Source organism: Trachypithecus francoisi, unplaced genomic scaffold, assembly GCF_009764315.1.
Source record: "Trachypithecus francoisi isolate TF-2019V2 unplaced genomic scaffold, Tfra_2.0 Lachesis_group7, whole genome shotgun sequence".
NCBI lineage: Eukaryota > Metazoa > Chordata > Mammalia > Primates > Cercopithecidae > Trachypithecus > Trachypithecus francoisi.
In genome coordinates this window covers 55,686,764-55,707,801 of record NW_022681472.1, presented here as the reverse complement: position 1 = coordinate 55,707,801, position 21,038 = coordinate 55,686,764, and the positions used below count along the sequence as shown (strand labels likewise).

At 38.1% G+C, this 21,038-nt stretch overlaps 1 protein-coding gene across 6 annotated transcripts in view; it reads right to left on the bottom strand.

Annotated features, from left to right (window-relative positions):
• Window positions 1–21,038, bottom strand: part of VPS13B (vacuolar protein sorting 13 homolog B) — an 869,883-nt gene that overhangs the window by 63,210 nt on the left and 785,635 nt on the right. For all 6 annotated transcript variants that reach the window (XM_033202375.1, XM_033202376.1, XM_033202379.1 and 3 more), the window contains exons 44-49: window positions 11,594–11,749; window positions 2,954–3,217; window positions 2,219–2,302; window positions 1,865–2,040; window positions 1,191–1,361; window positions 651–852 (exon numbers count right to left, since the gene is read on the bottom strand). In XM_033202375.1, the coding sequence (XP_033058266.1) occupies window positions 651–852; window positions 1,191–1,361; window positions 1,865–2,040; window positions 2,219–2,302; window positions 2,954–3,217; window positions 11,594–11,749 (1,053 nt within the window). The remainder of the gene's footprint in view (window positions 1–650; window positions 853–1,190; window positions 1,362–1,864; window positions 2,041–2,218; window positions 2,303–2,953; window positions 3,218–11,593; window positions 11,750–21,038) is intronic.

Sequence of the window (21,038 nt, the reverse complement as noted above, 5' to 3'; positions counted from 1 at the left end):
GAGTTCCTTTTACTTTTTTTTTTTTTTTTATAGATTTGTGTGTCTTCTTGAAACAGACTAGCCTTATGAAGAAGGTTTTGTGACAGCATATAAAATCTTCCTGTGATATTATGGTTTGCAATTAGGTTTCTCTGTGTGTCAGTAATCATTCCATGTTGTTATAATCAACAACTGGGTAGACATCCATAATTATGAACATCCAAGTCCACTTATAAAGGAAAAGGGGCCCTGCCAAAAACAGTTGCTCTGAAATCCTCAGTATCTTGCAGATTGCAGAGAACTTCCAGAAGAACAGCAAAGAATACCTAGGGTATGGATAAGCACACATGATGGCTATATTTCCTTAATACATACTGATAGACCAGCCCGAATACTTGTCAAATATCCTATACCAATGGAAATGAGAATGTAACTAATCCAAGTTATCAAATTTAATGGTAACTCAAGCACCAATAGTGTTGATAGTTAAAAAAAAAAAAAAAATCAGAAAAGTCCTTGACTATTCAAAGACCATTCCATACCTCTTACATATGCATCTAAGAAGAATTTTTCACAACTGATTCATTCTGTGAAGATCATAAACACAACTTTACAATAAAATCTACTTGTTGAGAGATAAGAATTCATATTAATTAAAAAAATTGTAGTACCTGAAAATTAGGAGGAATAATAATTTTGCCAGCAGGAACCTGTAGAACAATTTTCTCTCCTTCAAATAGCCAGAGGTCCCATTTGGACTCATTGATAAGCAGGGCCCAGGGCAGAAGTTCTATCAGCAAAGTTCTAACATATGGCTTCCAGACTGACAGCTTCACTCGCATTGGGCTATCCCACTGACTTAGCTGTTCATTCCTGTTCCAAACACCACATCCAAGAGACTCAATGAAATATGATAACTTTAATATTTGTGAAATATGTTTAAAGATTCCAAACACACCACGCTCCTGCATGATACCTCCTCATACCAGAATCTTTCAATGCTAAATTTGCATGCAGGAGAAAGCAACTTTTCATGCAATTATGATCTAGATCATGAATAAAGAAATCTACAAAATACACCTACTAGATGATAAAAGGTAAGAATCTGACACATACATGCACACACCACTTATGGTATTTAATATTTTTGTGAATGATCATTTGTTAATATTGAGAAATTTTGGTAGAAAAAGATCACTGAAGAATGTTACCTGTCAGAATCCTTCTTATTATAGGGCCATATGGGTTGAAGCGACTTTTCTGGCCCATAGAATTCGTCAAGGATCTGATTAACTGTGCCTCTAGGGTGTACCTTAGTGGCTATTTGCTTAATGAGGGATGTTGAGATGGGAACTGCACAATCTGAAGGATCATATTCTTCTCTAGGAAATTGAAAGAAAAACCAAGAATAAATATCAGATTTCTAAAGTGGTCTACAATTTATTGAAAAATATCTAACTACAAATGTATTACAGACCAACACCTTTTTGGTAGATAGAGTCCATTTATGGGACAGTGTGTGGATTATCTGGGCCCTGGCTTTTCCTCTTTCTTCCCCCACCCAATTACTGGGTGTTGATCTCTATTCACATCTTCTTTCACTACAAAAGTCATGTGTCAATGAAATCTAAATTAAAATTTCTGATGATTCCTCTTGGTTATATCTGTGCTTAATGAGAAAGGCTGATTTTTATCTAAAACTACAGATGAGAATAAGAGGTCACTAGGCAGGGCAATTTTAAAATAACATTCTCATAAGATAAGAAATCATACAAAAAACTCCCTCCACTCCCATCTTCCCACCCACCTCCTACCCTCCCCAGTGCAAGGTTACTTTTCTACTTAATTTCTCTTAGGAAAATGTAGGGAAGGATTTTTCTAGTACCTTGCTTGGAATGTCAGGTGATGTACAAGGTCAGGTTCTATGTTTTGCAGTGGTTTTTCCTGCCCTTTTCCTGGAATAATTTGTGTTTCACTCAATCCCAGACTCCTTTTCTCCAAATGTATGATAATGGGGTCTGGAAGATGACTCTTCATGATAAAAAGAGGGCTGAACACAATCTATAAAAATAAAAGGACAGAACAACTTTCATATTTGCTTTGTTGCAGTATTCCAGCTGTTTGATGCTGAAACAAACTTGCAATAAATCTCTTCCCTAGGTCACTCTGACCTTAATTTATTTCAGAACAGGAAAGGTCAGAGTCATATACCATATTTTAGGATTGGGAAAGCACTCACCATTCGTTGTTGCACTTGAGAGCTGGGTTCTAAAGTCAAAACTGTGCACCAGACATAAATAATGGAACTGTTTGAAGATGGCACCTGCACATGAAATAGAAAAGGGTCCTATTGAATACTAAGCAGTTTACTAATTAATCAAAATAAGGCACAGATATATCAGTTTGGAAGATTAAAAAGAGTTTAAAGTTATAGAGAAAAAGCCATTATTTAAAAAAAAAACTAAGCAAAAACAGACTTCATTATGGCATAAAGCAAATGTGCAGTGAGTCAATGGGGCCAACTCTTTCCATAAAGAGAAAGAGATTTGCATAAGGAGAGATATAAGACTGAGTGGCAAAATGAAAGAGAATTTATCCTTTATGGGAATGAAAGTGATGATGGTAAAGACTGAGGAAGAGATAAAGTTACAGACCATCACAAAAATCCTTAAGTGAGGAGGATACCACCCCCAGTCCCACCCCACCCTTAACGCTGGGGCAGCAGAATCTTTTTCAAGATATCACTTGCATCTGGGAGAGACAGAGTCTTGGCTGTAAGAACTACTGGAACTGATACAAATGTATTGTTGTGGGATGGGGAGTAAACAGTTTGAGAAGTACTATTCAAAGCCTTTCTCCCCCCTTTTTATTATATATCACTTTTTAATAAATTAAGTGCTATACAAGTAAAGAACATTTTGAGAAAATTTCAATGTTAAAGCTGCTCTATTCTAGATTGAACTTCTTTTCAAACCTGAATGACAATGCTGTATTCAGGGGCTTTGGAGTCCAGGCGCACATCTCTTGACCAGTCTTCATCTCCTTTGGCCTTCACACACAGCTCTGTCAGTTCATTGTTTTCTAGTATATATGAAGGCAGTTTCTGTTTGGCTGTGAGGCAGTCAAAATGTTCCCGAACTACAGCTTGTCCATCTTGACCAATGTAATGCTGAACGACTTTTAGTTCTATGCTTTGAGACAAGTAACTACAGATGATCTGTCTTCCACAGATGATAATCTAAAAGACAGTAAGTACATAAGTCTTCATCAATTCAGACTTCATTAACTGGAAATATGTTATCGATCAAACAGAATAAACTATGTTGATGTTAATGGAAAGAAAATGAAGTAATTAGCTTAAACAGTACAAGAAGGAAAAAAGACTTGAAGTCAAGAAGAAATTTTACTTTGGCCATGTTGAGTTTGCTATTTAAAGGACAGACTCCTCCATGGAGTCCAGTACTCAATTAGAAATGCTGGTCAGGTGCTGGCCAGAGACAATGTGGAGGTGGAGATAATGATTTGTGAAAGAAAAACCTTGCAAACATGCACAAACAGAAGATAGTTTACCTGAGAGGGTAGAAGCTCAAACCCAGAAACTGACCAATACTCCAGGGGCAGACTCAGGGTGAGGAGCTAGAAAATGGGGCCAGAGAAGAAGGGGTGAAGGAGAATAGAGGTGAATCGGGGACAGTAGTTTTGCTGAAGCCATAAGAGAAGTGCCTGCCCAGGAGGTGGCAGTGAATCTTGTCAAATGACGTACAAATGGAAAAGACTGGGAGTTGAAAAGCATTTAGCTCTGGTAACTGAGAGGGCAACTGTTATTAATCCATTCCTTGAAGTTGATTTTCAAGGGTTTATTGCACTCTTATCTAGTAAGAAATCTCTGTATAAACAGATAATACAAATAATCTTTAATGCAGATATCTAATTTTTTAAATTTTTTTTCAGTTTATTTATTTAGTTTTTTTAGACAGGGTCTTGCTCTTTCACCCAGGCTGGAGTGTAGTGGCATGATCACAGCTCACTACAATCTCAACCTACCAGGCTCAAACAATCCTCCCAACTCAGCCTCCAGAGTAGCTGGGTCTACAGGGAATGCACCACCCCATCTGGCTAACTTTTCTGTTTTTTTGTAGGAAGGGGTTTCACAGTGTTGCCTAGGCTGGTCTCAAACTCCTGAGCTCAAGTAATCTTCACACCCCAGCCTCCCAAAATGCTGGGATTACAAGCATGAGCTACTGTGCCCAGCCTAAACTGTGTAAGTTTTATCTTTATAAACACATAGAATTATCCACTAAACCTACGGGTTATTCAACTTTACACCCAGGTAAGAGTATAGTTCATAGTAGGTATTAAGAAATGGGGGCCTTGGCCAGGTGTGGTGGCTCACGCCTGTAATCCCAGCACTTTGGGAGGTCAAGCCAGGTGGATCACCTGAGGTCGAGAGTTCGAGACCAGCCTGACCAACATGGAGAAACACTGTCTCTACTAAAAATACAAAATTAGCTGGGCATGGTGGCACATGCCTATAATCCCAGCTACTCGGGAGGCTGAGGCAGGAGAATTGCTTGAACCTGGGAGGCAGAGGTTGTGGTGAGCCAAGATCATGCCATTGCACTCCAGCCTGGGCAACAAGAGTGAAACTCCATCTCAAAAACAAACAAACAAACAAACAAATGGGGGCCTGGTATGATGGCTTATGCCTGTTATCCCAGTCGTTTGTGAAGCCAAGGTTAGGAGTTTGAGACCAGCCTGGGAAACATGGCAAGATCTCATCTAAACAAAAAATTTAAAAATTAGCAAGGTATGGTGGTATATGCCTGTAGTCACAGCTACTTGGAAGGCTGAGGCAGGAATACCACTTGAGCCCAGGAGTTCAAGGCTGCAGTGAATTATAATTGCGCCACTGTACTCCATCCTGGGTGACAGAGCAAGACCTTGTCTCCAAAAAAAACAACAAATGTTTTCTTAAATTGGTTGAAATTGAAAAGATAATGCAAAATTTAATATGGTGGTGAATTTTTTTTTCAGAAAGCAAATCCTTCTGTAATATGAATATTCACCATGATTAAAGAAAATAGGACTTTCATATACTGAATTTCCTATTTGTAATATTTTTCCAGATTATAAACACACACACACACCACACACACACACACACACACACACACACACACACACACACAGAGAGAGGTACAGGTCTAAGCATATGATGTTTAATTTTAGTATGTCAACTTGACTGGGTCATGGTATGAGCAGACATTTAGTCAAACATTATTCTAGGTGTGTGTGTGAGGGTGTTTCTGAGTGAGATGAACATCTGAATTGGTAGACGGAGTAAAGCAGACCATCTTCCCCAACATGGGTGGGCATCATCTAACCAAATGAAGACCTAATCGAAGGAAAAGGCTAAGAGGAAACTCATTTTGCCTGACTGCTTGAGCTAAGGCACTGGTCTTTTCTGGCCTTTATTTTTTTTTTTTTTTTTTTTTTTGAGACGGAGTCTTGCTCTGCCACCCAGGCTGGAGTGCAGTGGCCGGATCTCAGCTCACTGCAAGCTCCGCCTCCCGGGTTTACGCCATTCTCCTGCCTCAGCCTCCCGAGTAGCTGGGACTACAGGCGCCCGCCTCGTCGCCCGGCTAGTTTTTTGTATTTTTTAAGTAGAGACAGGGTTTCACCGTATTAGCCAGGATGGTCTCGATCTCCTGACCTCGTGATCCGCCCGTCTCGGCCTCCCAAAGTGCTGGGATTACAGGCTTGAGCCACCGTGCCCGGCCATTTTCTGGCCTTTAGACTTGGAATGAAGTGTCAGCTCTTCTTGGGTCTTGTACTTGCCAGACTTTGGACTGGAACTTACATTACTGGCTCACCTGGTTCTCTGGCCTTTGCACTCAGATGGGAGCTACCCATTGGCTCTCCTGGGTCTGCAGCTTGCTGACTGCAGATCTTGGGACTTCTCTAAGATTATGTCACATGTTTCATAATCACGAGTCAATTTATAATAAATCATTCTTTTTCCACACACCCATACACCCCCTCATTAGTGCTGTTTTTCTGGAGAACACATTCTCAGAGCAGCCTTATAAACTAGGTGCTACTATGACTCCCCATCTTAACAGACAGAAAATTTAACAGAGACATTTAATAACTTGCTTGGTGTTACCTAGTAAGTCTGGCCCAGAGTTTGTTGATTGTCACCCTGATTGTCTGTCTGTCATAAAATTAGTATCTACTCATTAAGAAAAGTTAGAAACCATAAAAAAGAAAATAAGGGCTGCTCTTTATAACATTTATGTTATAAAGACACCATTGCTTCCCTTCCCAATAGCTGTTCTATCCTTTCCTCTTATTATTAAAAACCCTCACTTGATTTGATTTGGTTAGGTAGCAAAAGGCAGCAAAGTACTCAGGGAAAGTAGACACCTCCCTTGGCCCCCAGTGGCTGTATCATGATTGGTACAAGCCAATCCTGTTAATTCCATTCTCCTTTTGCCATTGATTAGGGTAAATATGGAACTCTGGTTTGGCCAATAATATGAGAAGGGAAGACTGGTAAAAGGCTCTAGGAAAGATATTACTCCTTGATAATAAGGGAGACAGGTTGAGAAGGGAAGCCCTTCTTTTCTGTCACAGAAACTGTTATCAGAGGATATATACAGCTTTTACTGCCATCTGAGACCAGGCTGGCAAATCTAAGAGGATGAGAGAGAAGCAAAAACAACACTGGGTTGCTTAGTTAGCCAATACTGAACCAGCCTTCTTCCTCCTTGTTATGTGAAACAGTAAACATAAAATAGAATAGTATCTGCTTCATTAACTTGCTATGAAGACTAACAAGCATATTTTGTAACTTCAAACTGAAAGCATCCTAATTGATACATTTTCCTATGTCATTAAGACTTCTCTGTAACATCAATTTTAATGAACTATTATTTACAAAAATAAATATGAATAACTATTTATAAATGAACTATTATAACTAATTTTAGGTGGGGGTCTCGCTGTGTCACCCAGGGTGGAATGCAGTGGCAAGATTTCAGCTCACTGCAGCCTTGAACTCCTGGGCTCAAGGGATCTTCTTGCCTCAGCCTCCTAAGTAGGTTGGACTACAGGCACATGCCACCATGTCTGGCTAATTTATTTTATTTTTTGCAGAGATAGGGTCTTGCTGTGTTGCCCAGGCTGGTCTCGAACCCCTGGGCTCAAGTGATTCTCCTGCCTCAGCCTCCCAGAGTGCTGGGATCATAGGCATGAGCCACTACATTGGGATGAACTGTTATTTAATCAAAAGAAACCTGCTAGATTGAGGAACCAAAAATTAAATGTCATTGTTGTTTTAATTTGCATTATTTGAATGGTGAGGTTTAGCTTTTTCTCAAACATTTACTTCTCAACTATCTGCTTATTTGAGTTTTCTTTAGAAGGAGCACATCTGTAAAACCAAGCTGTGCTTAACTGTTATATTTCCCTTAGATACTCTAGTCATTATAATCTTTTAAAACTATGCTTTCACAATAACAAACCATAAAAGTCAACTGAACTATGATCCTAAATTAGGAAGCAAAGTTTTCTTTAGCATATGCTAGGGGTTACTAGACACTCATGATAAGTCTTATGATGCCATAGCATTGCCTAACTTGAAATAAACATTTGAAAACTCTGAAGCAGTATTTAACTCTGTTATTCTTGATGTGTCCAAGCCTGGCAATATATGCACATGGCTCTTGCTTCAGAACCTTTGGACCCCTGGAGATTTAGAAGAGAATTTTGCTGTCTCTCACAGAAACCACAGAATCTCCACAACCATCTGGGACTCACTTGGTTTATCCAAGACAAAGATCCTCTTGGTGGGTTTTTATAGTCTCATTTTCAACTAAAAAGCCTGTTAAATAGGCTTTCAAATTTGATAAAAAGAAAATTCTTAAAAGTGGCCAGGGAGGGAAGGCTACTTTAGATGAAGGAAAATCCAAAAATGGTCACTCAGTGGAGTAGTGTGCTTTCACGGCTGTTCCAGGGTTAGGTTCAGGAGAGCTATATCTGCTTTTCTTCAAAGTGGCAAACTTACAATGCCTTTATTTTGAAAATTATGGTTAGAATTTCAAGATTAATTTATCAGTTGAAGACAGCTACTTAATTTTTTTAAATGCACGGTTTCTCTTTAATACACATTTCCAGGTTTCACACTAATTCCCCTCCTTCCCCAAAGCCACAAAGATGTGTATTGAAGATTTCCACATATGATTTTACTTAGCAGGTTTCAGAACTCTTATTAGATCAGTGCCAAGAAGAATAGTGATATTAAAGAATAACTCCAGAGCACCAGATGCACTGGAAAATGATATCTTAACCATGATTAAAAGTATGTGTATAAAGACACCATTATACATACATACATATGTACATTTGAGATTTTAGAGTAGTAAAGGTTTCTTCAACAAAAGGATGGGAAACATGGAAGCAACTATGCGTACATGAGTGGTTGTAGAACATACAAAGTTCCCACAAAATTTTCTGTGGTCAATTTTCATTCAATTGGGGGAAATGAGAGGGGTATAAGAAATGCAGAGCACAGATAACCCAGCATCAATGTTAAAAAAGAGCTTTAGCCAATTCTCCATTATCCAGGGGGCGTTAAGGTCCATCAGGGATCTGCATACACTCACTTCCCCAAATGGGCCCTGGTAATTAGGCAGCTGCAGTTTATTGCCAATTTCCAGGCCCAGGTGGGGGTAGAAGGAAAGAAGCCAAGATGTGAGGGAGACAAGAATCCACAAAGCTCTTCTGAAGTTTGGTTCCCTTCTTCCTTCCTAACCTTGCCAATTGAGGAAATCCTATGTCTCTGATGTACTTTAACCAGAGCAAATCTGAACGCTAAACTACCCTGACAGCAAAAATTAAATCCAATTGAATAACACATTTAACATTTTTGCTTGTGGGTGTGTGTATCTGAGTAAGGGGGCAGGGGAGAGGTAAAACTGTCAGACATTTTTAGAAATGTATTTTTCAAATAACCAACTTTTATGATATTTGGTAGGTATACTGTTGCGACGTGTAATATCTTGTGCAGGAACACTGTATATATTAATTTATCCCTGAAATTTAACATTGTTTCTTGAAAATATATAGTACCTATACAAGAATGAGTCACTATTGTTGTAACACAAAAATGTCCAACTAGTGTTACTCATGCCCGATAACATTTCATTAGAATAATTTTAAGTATGGTACACTGGGCTATGGCAGGAGGGCAGGCACGTTGTAAGCATTTTACATACACAAACTCAGTTAATCCTCACACTAACTTCCTGAGGAAGGCACTATTACTATCCCCATTTTACAGATGAGGAAATTGATTCACAAAGTTTAAATGACTTGCTGAAGATCACACAGCTAGCAAGCGGATACAGCCAAGTTGCCTATGATCTTGACTACGAGGACATACCATTAAAACCATTTCTCTATGGAGGGACCCTGCCATTTCAGTAATTGATAAATGTTCTAGCAGCCACACTAAAAAGAGCTGAACCACCTGAGAAAGTTTAGACTGGCGCTATGGTCGTCAAATTGTGGTCCCTGGACCAGCAGCATCAGCAGCAACTGGGAACTTGTTAGAAATGCAAATTACAGGCCACACCCAATCTGAAACTCTGGGGTTGGGAGCCAGCAATCTGTGTTTTAACAAGCCCTCCAGGGGACTCAGATACACTCTCAAATTTGAGAAGGCCTAGAGAGAAGAAAACCAAGGGGAAACATGATAGCTTCCCTTATGTTTTTGAAGGCCTATAATGTAGAGGAGAGGTGACTTGTGGAGTCCTCACAACAAGTTTTGTGCTTGCTGTATATGCCTCATAGTTCTAGGGAAAGGTGGTGGAATGGTGAAAGATTTTTGGTTCAAAATTAGGAAGAAAACTTAGCTGGTAGTAGCCAACAGAAAGGGCTGCTGTGTGAAAGAATGAGCCTCTTGTCATCTGAACTATTCAAAGAGGCTGGATGACCTTTTCTCAGACATACTACTGAATGGCAAGGTGGATAAGACATTTTTGAAAGACCACGAGTGACAGAATCAGAAAACTAGTACATACTTACTGGGCAGATATTCATTGAGAGCAAATTCACGTAAGAGTGTTCTGAGTGCAGATGGGAGTTAGTGACACTTCTTGTTCTCTTTGGCTCAGTGCTCACACTAGTAGGCTGGTCCCGCAGGAATCCTTCAGTAAGACTCATCTGTCCCATATTTGTCTCTTCGTTTATGCTATACTGTCTACTTGGAATGCTCTCTCTTAATCCAAATTCTACATATTTTCCAAAGCCCAGCTCAAGTCATATCTTCTCAGTGAAACCTCTAAATTCCCTTTACACTTACTGTCAGTTGTATACATTGTTGGGCTTACATAAAATTGCAATTTAAAAGCAAAGATTGTTTCACATACTTGGTGTTTTCCATTTTACTTTGTTCCACTTTAGGCAATCAATAAATATTCTGAGGAATGCTCAGTTAATTGGGAATAGTCTTCCATGCTTCTTTTCTGAGACTCCTCTGCTAGAGTTGAGTTCTCTTTTTATTTCTGTGGCCCACAATAATAAGATCATCAAGTCCATCTCCTTGATTAGGTGCAGACCAAGAATGTATATGGTGTGGGTCCTACTGTTCATCTCGCTAGTAGCTTCCTGCTTCCTCCTTGGCATGCAGCAACAGAGTAGCCCCTGCTGCTCCATAGAGGAAGCTCCCCTTTTCCAGGGACTAAGTGCTGTTTCTATCATGTCCCACAAAAGCTCTGGATAGACTGTTACAATCCAGATGTAAATGTATATGTTGAAATTCTAACGACAAATCCAGTTATTATGTGTGCAGTGAAGCCAGTTTTCAGATTTTAATACTTCCTTTTTTTCTTTCTACTCGTCATATGCGCCATGCTTGAAAAACATCTTTTAGAAACCACATTTTCACATCTTAAGAACACAAAGAAAGTGTCAGATACTTTTTTCCCTTTGCAGTCTTAGAACTTCAAAAACAGCCAAAAGGAAGTTTTATAAAATACGTAAAAATATGTGCTGAGAGCTGAGGTTTTATATGCCAAGAGTTAGGCTGCAGTGAATTTTTACTGCAGTTAATATTAACTCCTAGGAAAAGAAAAGCTTGCTGGAGACCCAGGCCCACTCTGTCATGGGAGAGTATCACAGCACTTCCTTACAGATCATTCTCACGTGTGAGAACCAACTCTTGGTTATCCGCTGGTGGATTATCCAGGGTTCCCACTACTCTTTGCTTCTTTTCCTTCTCAATAAAGGACTTTTGGCTATTTCACAGCTCATTAGCACCTCCACCAGAAGGTAGGTGGTGACAGGGAGAAGAGGTGAAACTAAAATCAGTAAATTTTACTGCTCGTTAGCAGCTCTTGTAAAAGAAGTGGGACAAAGGGTTTGAAGCCATCATCATTGTCAGGATCATAGATAAGCATTTATTAAATGCTCACATGGGTGCTAGTAGCAGATATAACTAGGTATAACCACTGTGATTTTTAGAAAATTATTAATTATTTTCATTTAAGTTTCTTCTCCATTACACTGAATAATTAAGAGGTGTCTGGGTCAGGAACACAAAGAAACTTACCTGTTTTTGTACTCCATTGAGTCGCTGAACCTTGATGATGAGAGAAGCAGTTCGACCCCTGTACTGAATTGTTCTAATAAAAGTCCCGGCATGGTCCACACTGAAAGGCTCTGACCAACGCCAGTTGCCCCAACCTTCAATACAGATGTGTAACAGCTGGAGAGAAAAACAATAATCGTCATAATGCCAAACGTGCCAACAAAAACCTAGTCCTAAAATGAAAGTCTCATTGCTGGAAAACCTTTCCATTTGTAATATTTCGCATCTGTTTTCTTTCTAACCTGCATTATTCATCCACTTGCAACTTATTCCACCAGGCTAAGAATAGCAAATACACCACATAGAGTCAATGTGGTTTTTCAGATCACATTTTAAACTTTCTTAAAAATAATTGTCCTATCAAATGGTACAAGGCCTGCTGAACATTTGAGAAAAGATCATTTCATTCGTCTGGAGGACAAAAAGTTTGAAGTGTGAGATCAAAGAACCTTGGTATTCGCTGATAGTTTATTCCCTTCTTATGGCTAGACAGTAATTAAAGTTAAATTTGGTTTTTTTTTTTATTTAACCATAAATTGCCATATCTTACTTTTTCTTTTGATGAAGAACAAAATAGCAGTTTGAAGATGCAATTCATTTAATATACTCTCCTTATGAGATCACAGATATATCAAATTAGAAATACCTTCAACATTTAAAATGTAAGATATGATGCATTTGTTCTATTTTTTTGTTATGTACTTACTGTAACGTTTACCAATTGAGTCTCCTGATACATATTTATATTTATTCATGTAGCACTGCCATGTCTGGTCATATCTGGCTTTATTTCAGGGTCAGATATGTCCTATTTCTACTCTTACCCACAACTGCAGCTAAGAAAATCAGTTTAACTACATGAGTATTCCAAAATATATATACAATAATTAGTACTTTTTTAGGAAACAGGTTTAAATGAAAACAATGTTCTATGATTTGTAAGTACAAGCAAAGAAATCTGACTTTTTTCTTTTTTTGAGTCTCGCTGTGTCACCAGGCTGGAGTGCAGTGACGTGATCTCGGCTCACTGCAACCTCCACCTCCCGGGTTCAAGCGATTCTCCTGCCTCAGCCTCCCGAGTAGCTGGGACTACAGGTGTGCCACCACGCCCGGCTAATTTTTGTATTTTTAGTAGAGATGGGGTTTCACCATGTTGGCCAGGCTGATCTCGATCTCTTGACCTCATGATCTGCCTGCCTCAGCCTCTCAAAGTGCTGATATTACAGGCGTGAGCCACTGCACCTGGCCGAAAACTGATATTTTAAGAAAAATGTATTTATATCCTATGCAAACAATTTAAAGTTTTCTTTCACATCACATATAATTTTTTAACAGAGCTAACCAAAGGTAAATCTCATGAAAAACTCCCAATTAGTAGACAGAATAAAACTTTGAAAACATCCTGTAAGATTATCATAAAAGGCCCTAATAATAAATACATTAAGGATTTACATGGAAATTGCCATAATATTAAATGCCTTGGTGGAAGCAGGTTATTTTTTAGTTTCAGCCTTAGGAGGAGTCCTGATAACATGCTTAAATTTAAAAAATTCCCAAGGTCATCACAACATACGTTTTCGATGTTAAGATAGGGCTTTTCTTAAAAAAAAAAATCTGAATACATTATTTTTAAAAATCTCCTAACTCATCTCCCTGCTGTTAATACGGACTCACTCCAGTTCTTCCTCCACACACAGCCAGTGATCTTGTGATAGGAAAAGGCTATTAGTGAGGTGACTTCTAAAAAAGGCTAACAGCTAAGAAAACACACGTGTGTGTACACACACACACACACACACACACACACCCTGGATAGCAAATACCTTTAGGGAAAATATGGTCTTATATACACTCTACAACATAAAAGTACCAGAATATCTTTGATGTTTAAATATTAGTAACAGAGAAAAAAAGAAAAATAGCAGTGTTTGGAACCATTTCAGTTTTTTATAGCAGCAACTGGGAATCAAGCTCAGAGTACACACAAAACTAAAAGAAATAAGAAAGTTGTTTTCTTTGGACAGACTAGTAGCTGGAAATGACAAAAAAAAAAAAAAAATGAGGCAAGGTACTTAAGATCAAGCTCAGCTACATTTTTCCTGAACATTTCATAGACTCTAGAGAAAGTTTTAATGTACACAATGTAATTTTAAGTGAGGAATGTTCACATTTGCATATGAGCTCAGCTTTAGATAGCTGCTCACTCTGTGTACACAGCTTTTAAGGACTGGATGCCACCAAGGAATACACTGTCAGATTTTGCTTGGCAGCTATTTGTTCTCAGAATGTTGGCACAGATATTTTCTTTGAATTATGAAAATTCAGATCTGTTTGGATTTAGTTCACACAGGAAAATTAAGTGGGAGAAAAACATTTGTAACACTTCTTCCCACATGCATCATCAATGGAACATTTGTAGTGTTTGGTCTACTGTTAAAAAACATCTAAATATCACTGGCAATTAGATGCATATAATTCATTAGGAAGGGAACTACATTCTTAAGAGAGAAACCAACAAAAAGAAATTCAGGAGGCCTAGCAGTACTTCAGTTTTCCTTCCCATTGCGTAATCACCCCTGCCTGGGAACCCGCGGCACTGGATTTGAGCACTGGATGGCAGTGAGTGCTCAGATACTCACAGATGCCTAGCTAAGGTGACAGGTTTTGTTCTTGCTGGACCCACTGACTAAATTTCACTGCTACAGGTACTGTAAGTCTCCATTTAGTAACGAATACTTGCATACCTATTTTTATTTCTCTACAGAAGGAAGCATAAAATCAGGCACAAAAAATGTGACATCTGTGTTAGACCACCTGATTCAAATGAGATTTCGATCATCATCCAATACATTTTCATTACTCAAGTACTATAAGGAAGGTAATATGCTAGGCACTATGGAGGAAATATGGAGGAAGAGATGTGTTCTTTGCCCCACAAGGAGGTTATGATCATATAGGGAAAATAAGGCAAGAACAAAAAACTAACATGAGGCAGTCAGGAAAGGAGAGGAGCAGTCACATAGTCTAGATAAGGAAGGGTCTGGATCAGGTTGCTGTGATTAAGAAAACATTGGGAAGCAGCTGGATCTCAGAGTTTGGGTAGGATTTCAACTGGCAAAGATGACAGTTCCTTCCCATGCCAAAAAGACAGTGTGAGATGTGCAAAGACTACACATGATCCGGACAAGGTTAACCATCTCAATTGGCCACAGAAAAAGGAACATGGATAAAGGGGTGGGGGATAGGGTTAAATACATAGATTTAGATTGTGGCTGGCACTGATTTACTAAACTAAGGAATTTGCACGTTATGCAGGAATTAGTGGATAGTCACTGATACCTTCCCTATAAGTGAGCAACGTGATGACAAAGAATGAGAGCACGTAGAGAGGCAGGAAGACTGCAGGAGTTGGATGAGGGGCAATGTGGGCTAGAAATACAGGGGAGGGAAAGGCAACGGGCTTCACAGAAAGTAACTATCCCTTCTGCCTGAAGCCCAAGACTTTTTTTTTAATACTTTATGTTCTAGGGTACATGTGCACAATGTGCAGTTTTGTTACATATGTATACATGTGCCATGTTGGTGTGCTGCACCCATTAACTCATCATTTACATTATGTATATCTACTAATGCTATCCCTCCCCTCTCCCCTCATCAATTTGGAAATTTTCTTTCACCTCTTTTCTATTAAGATTTTCCTTCCTTACTTCTCCTGCTATCATTCAGTCTATCCAGGCTTTTCAGTCTCTTTGGTCTACATAGATAGTGTCTAATATTTTCCACTGCGGGGGAAAAAGTCAAACAGGAAGTATTCTTGTTGGAAGTTTTCGATGACAACTAAAACTAAGCAATAAGGCAGGTTGTACAGTCGCCACACTCGATGGAAGGTCCCAAGAGGGTACATTTTCTTTTTTTCCAGCAGACCCTGGCGCTGGCAGCCAGACTAAATTCATAGTTTTCCCATTGAAGACCTCAGATGGAAGCATATACAGTTTTCAACTCATTTTTTTTTTTTCTACACAAAGTAAAACTTAAAACGGAATTACTGATCAGGGAGTTGGGGATCAGCTCTGAGGACCACCCACAGTTTTGTCCAAAGGAGAATTCCTGAATTGATATATTTAGGAGGAAAGAAGAATAAGATAAAAGCGAGGAAAACAGAGTACACCAAGAAGAGAAAGAAAAAGTGGATGGTTAAATAAAAAATGTTAAACTGCACCTTAAAACATAAATGATAAAGGTACCAAATACTTTTTTGTGAAGTTACATATTTCACTATTCATTTTAAAACTATTGTCAAGATTTTTTCTACTTCAGTATCACAAATTAAAATTTTATCTTCACACTCAATTGTGTATTTTTTTTTGCATTTTATAGTAATTTACCCTACAGTCATACGTAATGTTCTAAAAAGAAACTGGAGATTTAAACAACTTCAAAAAAATTCCCAATCCATTGTATTCACTGTAGAAATTTTAAGAGTTCTTAAAAATGAACATGCAATCCAAGTGATATAAACCACTGTATATATATATATTCTGGTAATATATTTTTATATATTATTTATATATAAAAACTTAGGCACCATTTTATTATATTTTAGAGATAGAGTCACTCTATTGCCCAGACTAGAGTGCAGTGGTGTGATCATAGCTCATTGCAACCTTGAACTCCTGACCCCTCAAGTGATCTTCCTGCCTCAGCCTCCCGAGTAGCTAGGACTATAGGTACATGCCACCATGCCTGGCTTTTTCAATTTTTTTTATTTTTTGTAAAGATGAGGTCTCATTATTTTGCCCAGGCTGGTCTTGAACTCCTGGCCTCAATCAATTCTTCCCCCTTGGCCTCCCAAAGTGCCAGGATTACAGGCATGAGCTATTGAACCTGGCCCATTTATTTTATAAACTTCTAAACTCATCATAATATCCCAAGAGCCTAGCGTATAGCAGGCATTCAATAAATATTTGTTGAACAAATAAATCAAGATTAATACAAAATAACCAAAAGTAAATATCTTAAAATGTCAGTGATGATATCTGTTCATAAAATGGTATCACAAAATTAGTATGAGTGCCTCCTGGGGCCAGGGACCGCAGTCACTCAGTCCCCAGTTCAGCCCCCAGTTGCAGTCCCCAGGCAATTACTGTACCTAATAGGATGTGCCAGATACTTGATAGGGTGTTGGCCAAATGCCCAAATCCTGGTGAATGTGGTCACACCCTGCCTCCTATTTTCTGCAGAACAAGACATGGGCACTGCGTACTGTGCCCGGGCCCACTCAATACAGATCATGAAGGCAGAAAAAACTGTGGCCAGCAAGTGCTGCCAGCCAGCAGCCGAGCAATTCTACAACTCTGAGATCCAATTCCTGCTGCCTCATGGCATCCTGTGTCGCCAGCACAAGCCAAGCTTCACCACCAAGAGGCCCAACACCTTCTTCTAGGTGTTCGGCCCTCTTACCCCAGGTCTGTCCAAATAAACTCAAGAATGTCAAAACAAAACCAAAACCAAAATGAGTACTAAATCAAGATATTTAGCCATCCTGGCTAACACGGTGAAACCCTGTCTCTACTAAAAATACAAAAACTAGCCGGGCGAGGTGGCGGGCGCCTGTAGTCCCGGCTACTCGGGAGGCTGAGGCAGGAGAATGGCGTAAACCCGGGAGGCGGAGCTTGCAGTGAGCTGAGATCCGGCCACTGCACTCCAGCCCTGGCGACAGAGCGAGACTCCGCCTCAAAAAAAAAAAAAAAAAAAAAAAAGATATTTAGAAGAGTTTCCTATTTTGAACGATCTTTCAACAAAGGAGATTTGTCTTACAGGGATAATAATATTAGATTAAACACCAAGTCAATGTAAACCCTCAGATTCATAATTCAGATACTGCAGTACTGATATTAAAATATCAAGTAGGCCCAACATGATACATTAGGTGAGCATCATGAGTAAAAACTAAGTTGAAATACTAAAATAATTCTTGTCTATCCAAAATACTATCTGGAAAGTCAAGTGAATCAAAATTAAATCACTTGCTTGGAATACATGCGTCTAAGTGGAACTGATAGTACATTCCACACTACTAAATTAGCATAAAAATGAAATATGTTGCTCATTACTGCTTTTTCAAGGAATTTGAATTTCAAGATGTTCAGCGTATCTGAAATAATGCCATAAACCAAGTCATTTCTAGGTAATGACTAATGCTTGGTGTCATAATTCAATGCTGAAACTTTTAATGCTGAAATTCTTAGGGCCCCATATATCCTTTCACATTTATAGAATATAATTTCCCACCTAAAACAGTAAGTGGAAATAAATACAACTGAATTATTTTTGGACCCTTTGATGTAGTTTGTTTTGGTAGGAAAAAGAAAAAGAGAAAGTAAGCTCAACTGTGAAAGCCTTTCTAAATCATTCAGGGTGTGATATAACGGAGGCTGCATTGTTGTGATGTAAGTGTTGGCCATTCTTCCACAAAATATGGGTGCTGTAAGTTTTCTCTCAAGATTATGTGAATTAATTGAAGGCCACAAATACTGTGTAATTAGCATGAAACAACCTCTTACAATAGAGGGAAACCTGACACATTCATAAAAAGGTGGTTGGAATAAAAATTGTGGCTGAAAGGTAATCCTTATATAAAAAAAATCTTACTTGTAATACCTATTGATGCATCAATTCTATGAAATAATCTATCCTAAAGTAATAATTACAGATGTGTGTAAAGAATGTATCTAGATGTATGTTTATCCCAGTGCTAGTTTAATAATAAAAATTTGGCAGTATTAGGAAATTGGTCAAATAACACGGTAAAAATAAAAACAGCTTTCCTTTATTAGACATTATGTGTCAAGCACTGGGCTAAGGGCTTTTTAATATTACTTATTCCTTAAAACAATCTTGTAAGGTAGACAGATGAAAAAATAAATGGAGGTATACAGGGGCTGAGGGATTTCTTCAGGTACACAGGGCCAGAGTGTTGGGAAGGGAAAGATACAAGATCTAAAGTTATTCAGAGCCTCTATTCAAAACTATACTAACACTGTAGAGTACTTGCAAGTGGCTGAAAAACAATCATAGCATGAAAACATATTAATGCTATCAGTTAACAACAGATTAATTGAAAAACACATTACAAAAAGGTATGTACAGTACCCCCATTTTTGTAAAACAAATAAACAAAAAGTATGTATGCCTATTCCAAAGGAAGAAAAAGGCTAGAAATATGCCATAATGCTAACAGTGGTTAGTTTAGGGTTATGGGATTATGCATTTTAAGTTTCCTTTTTTCCATGTGTGTTTTCTGTGCTTCCTCAGGTAATTTCCAAATTTAATATTACAACTATGTCTTATTTGGCAATCAGACAAAAATGTTATTAAAATAAAAGATGTCTAATGGTATGCCTAGAGAGGCCACATTTTAGGTAAAAAGAAATTGTACATTTCTATTTTAAAAATTCAAGTTCAGCCTCCTAGTCAAAGCCAAATTTTCCCAACTTGCACACTTTGCACTTTGCCAAGAGGGTGACATGATCTTCAGTTCATCTCTGTAGCTTCCATAATTCCTAGTACAGAGTCTGACTTGCTATATTGCTATATTACATTTTCACATGATTCTTAGGAGCCATTTAATGTGATTATGTGAGCTTTTTACCCTAGGGCAACAGCTTGTTTTTTTATTTGAGACTGGGTCTCCCTTTATTGTCCAGACTTGAGTACAGTGGCACAATCATGACTCACTGTAGCCTCAACCTCATGGGCTCAAGTGATTCTCCCACCTCAGCCTTCCGAGTAGTTGGGACTGTAGGCGCATCATGCCCTACTAATTTTTGTATCTTTTGTAGAGCTCGTGTTTTGCCGTGTTGCCCAGGCTGCTCTTGAACTTCTGAGCTCAAGCAATCTGCCCACCTTAGCCTCCCAAAGTACTGGGATTGCAGACATGTGCCATTGTATCTGGCTCAATTTGGCAAGTATTTTTAAGGATTTACAGCTATTAAATGTTTACTATAAGCCAACTAACCGTACTACACATGGTAGATATAGAAAAGAACTAGACAGTTCACTTGGGCTGAAAATGCTTACACTATAGTAGGATAAACAGATATTCAATAAGAATAATTACACTGCAAAATGTTGTTAGAGTAAGAAAAACACAGGGCTTCTGAGGTGTTCTGCTTGGGGAAGTTAAAAGTTTGACCAGAGAATGTATTTTGCTTACTCCCCAAAATAAGAAAGACACGTTGAAATAGAACAAAAGATGATAGTAATGTTACTTCTGATAAACAAAAGTAGGTGACAACCTAACCTGTCATGTGACAACCAGGGATGGAGTGGTTATTTCTGTACAAAATTTGTGTCTACAAACATACTGATTATATTAGAAACAAAGACAAGCCATAAATGCAGCAAGCTATGGCTTCAAACTATTTTTGAAAACAACTCCTCTCCTGGTCATTTGTTTTAACAGAATTTAGAAAATTAACTTTCTATTATCAACTTGTCAGCTTACTTCCCTCTAATAGTTTGATTGTAACCCAAATGGAGTCACTGAATATTGATTTTGGAAAGAAGGAGTCACTCTGGAATAAAAAAGTCATTGTTTTAGGGGGTCAAATCTTGAGACAGAGGATGAGAGAGAGATATAGGAAGGAAGGGTGAAGAGGAAGTGAACTCTTAGGTCAGTAACTGCTATTTCCTCTCAGAGCATCAATCATCAATAAACACCAGGGATTGATGCATGAAAGACAATGAAACAAAGTAACTGACAAGAAAGGCACTGTTTGGCTGTTTGAAATAATGCTATTCATATGTTATATCTATATTCGTCATAGCTTTAAAACACTGCATTGTGTCATTTCATCATATACTTTGTAATAGTCATTTGAATTTCCCTGGGTAAGTCAGGGTATCAAATTTCACACGTTTCTAGCAAACATTAAGGCTTGATGTTTCAACATACCTATAATCAAGCCATAGAATCTTTTTATAATTTTTCACAAATAACTATACACACAACTCTAAATTCAAGAATTTATTTACGGATTTTTATTATTCAGGAATTAATCTCTGTTCAATCTCTGGCTGAAATTTACATACTTAAAATAACCTAAAAAAAGAAAAGTGGGGAGAATAGTGTCATCGTTTCATTTAAATTATTTTCTACAAAACAACGAGATGCTTAATGGGTATTCTGGGCTAAAAAAAAATTAAATCTAAGTGACCTAATTTAGGAAAAACTAATATACTGCATAAACATTTTTGCAAAAAGATTTAATGAGAAAGATGTTTCATGCATTAAAATATTTTATTTTTAAATTTTATGCATAACTTTTTTGGACATTTCAATCATGAAATCAGATATAAATACTGTTAAAAAGTATGAAATGATAAATAGGCTTGTTTTAAAGAG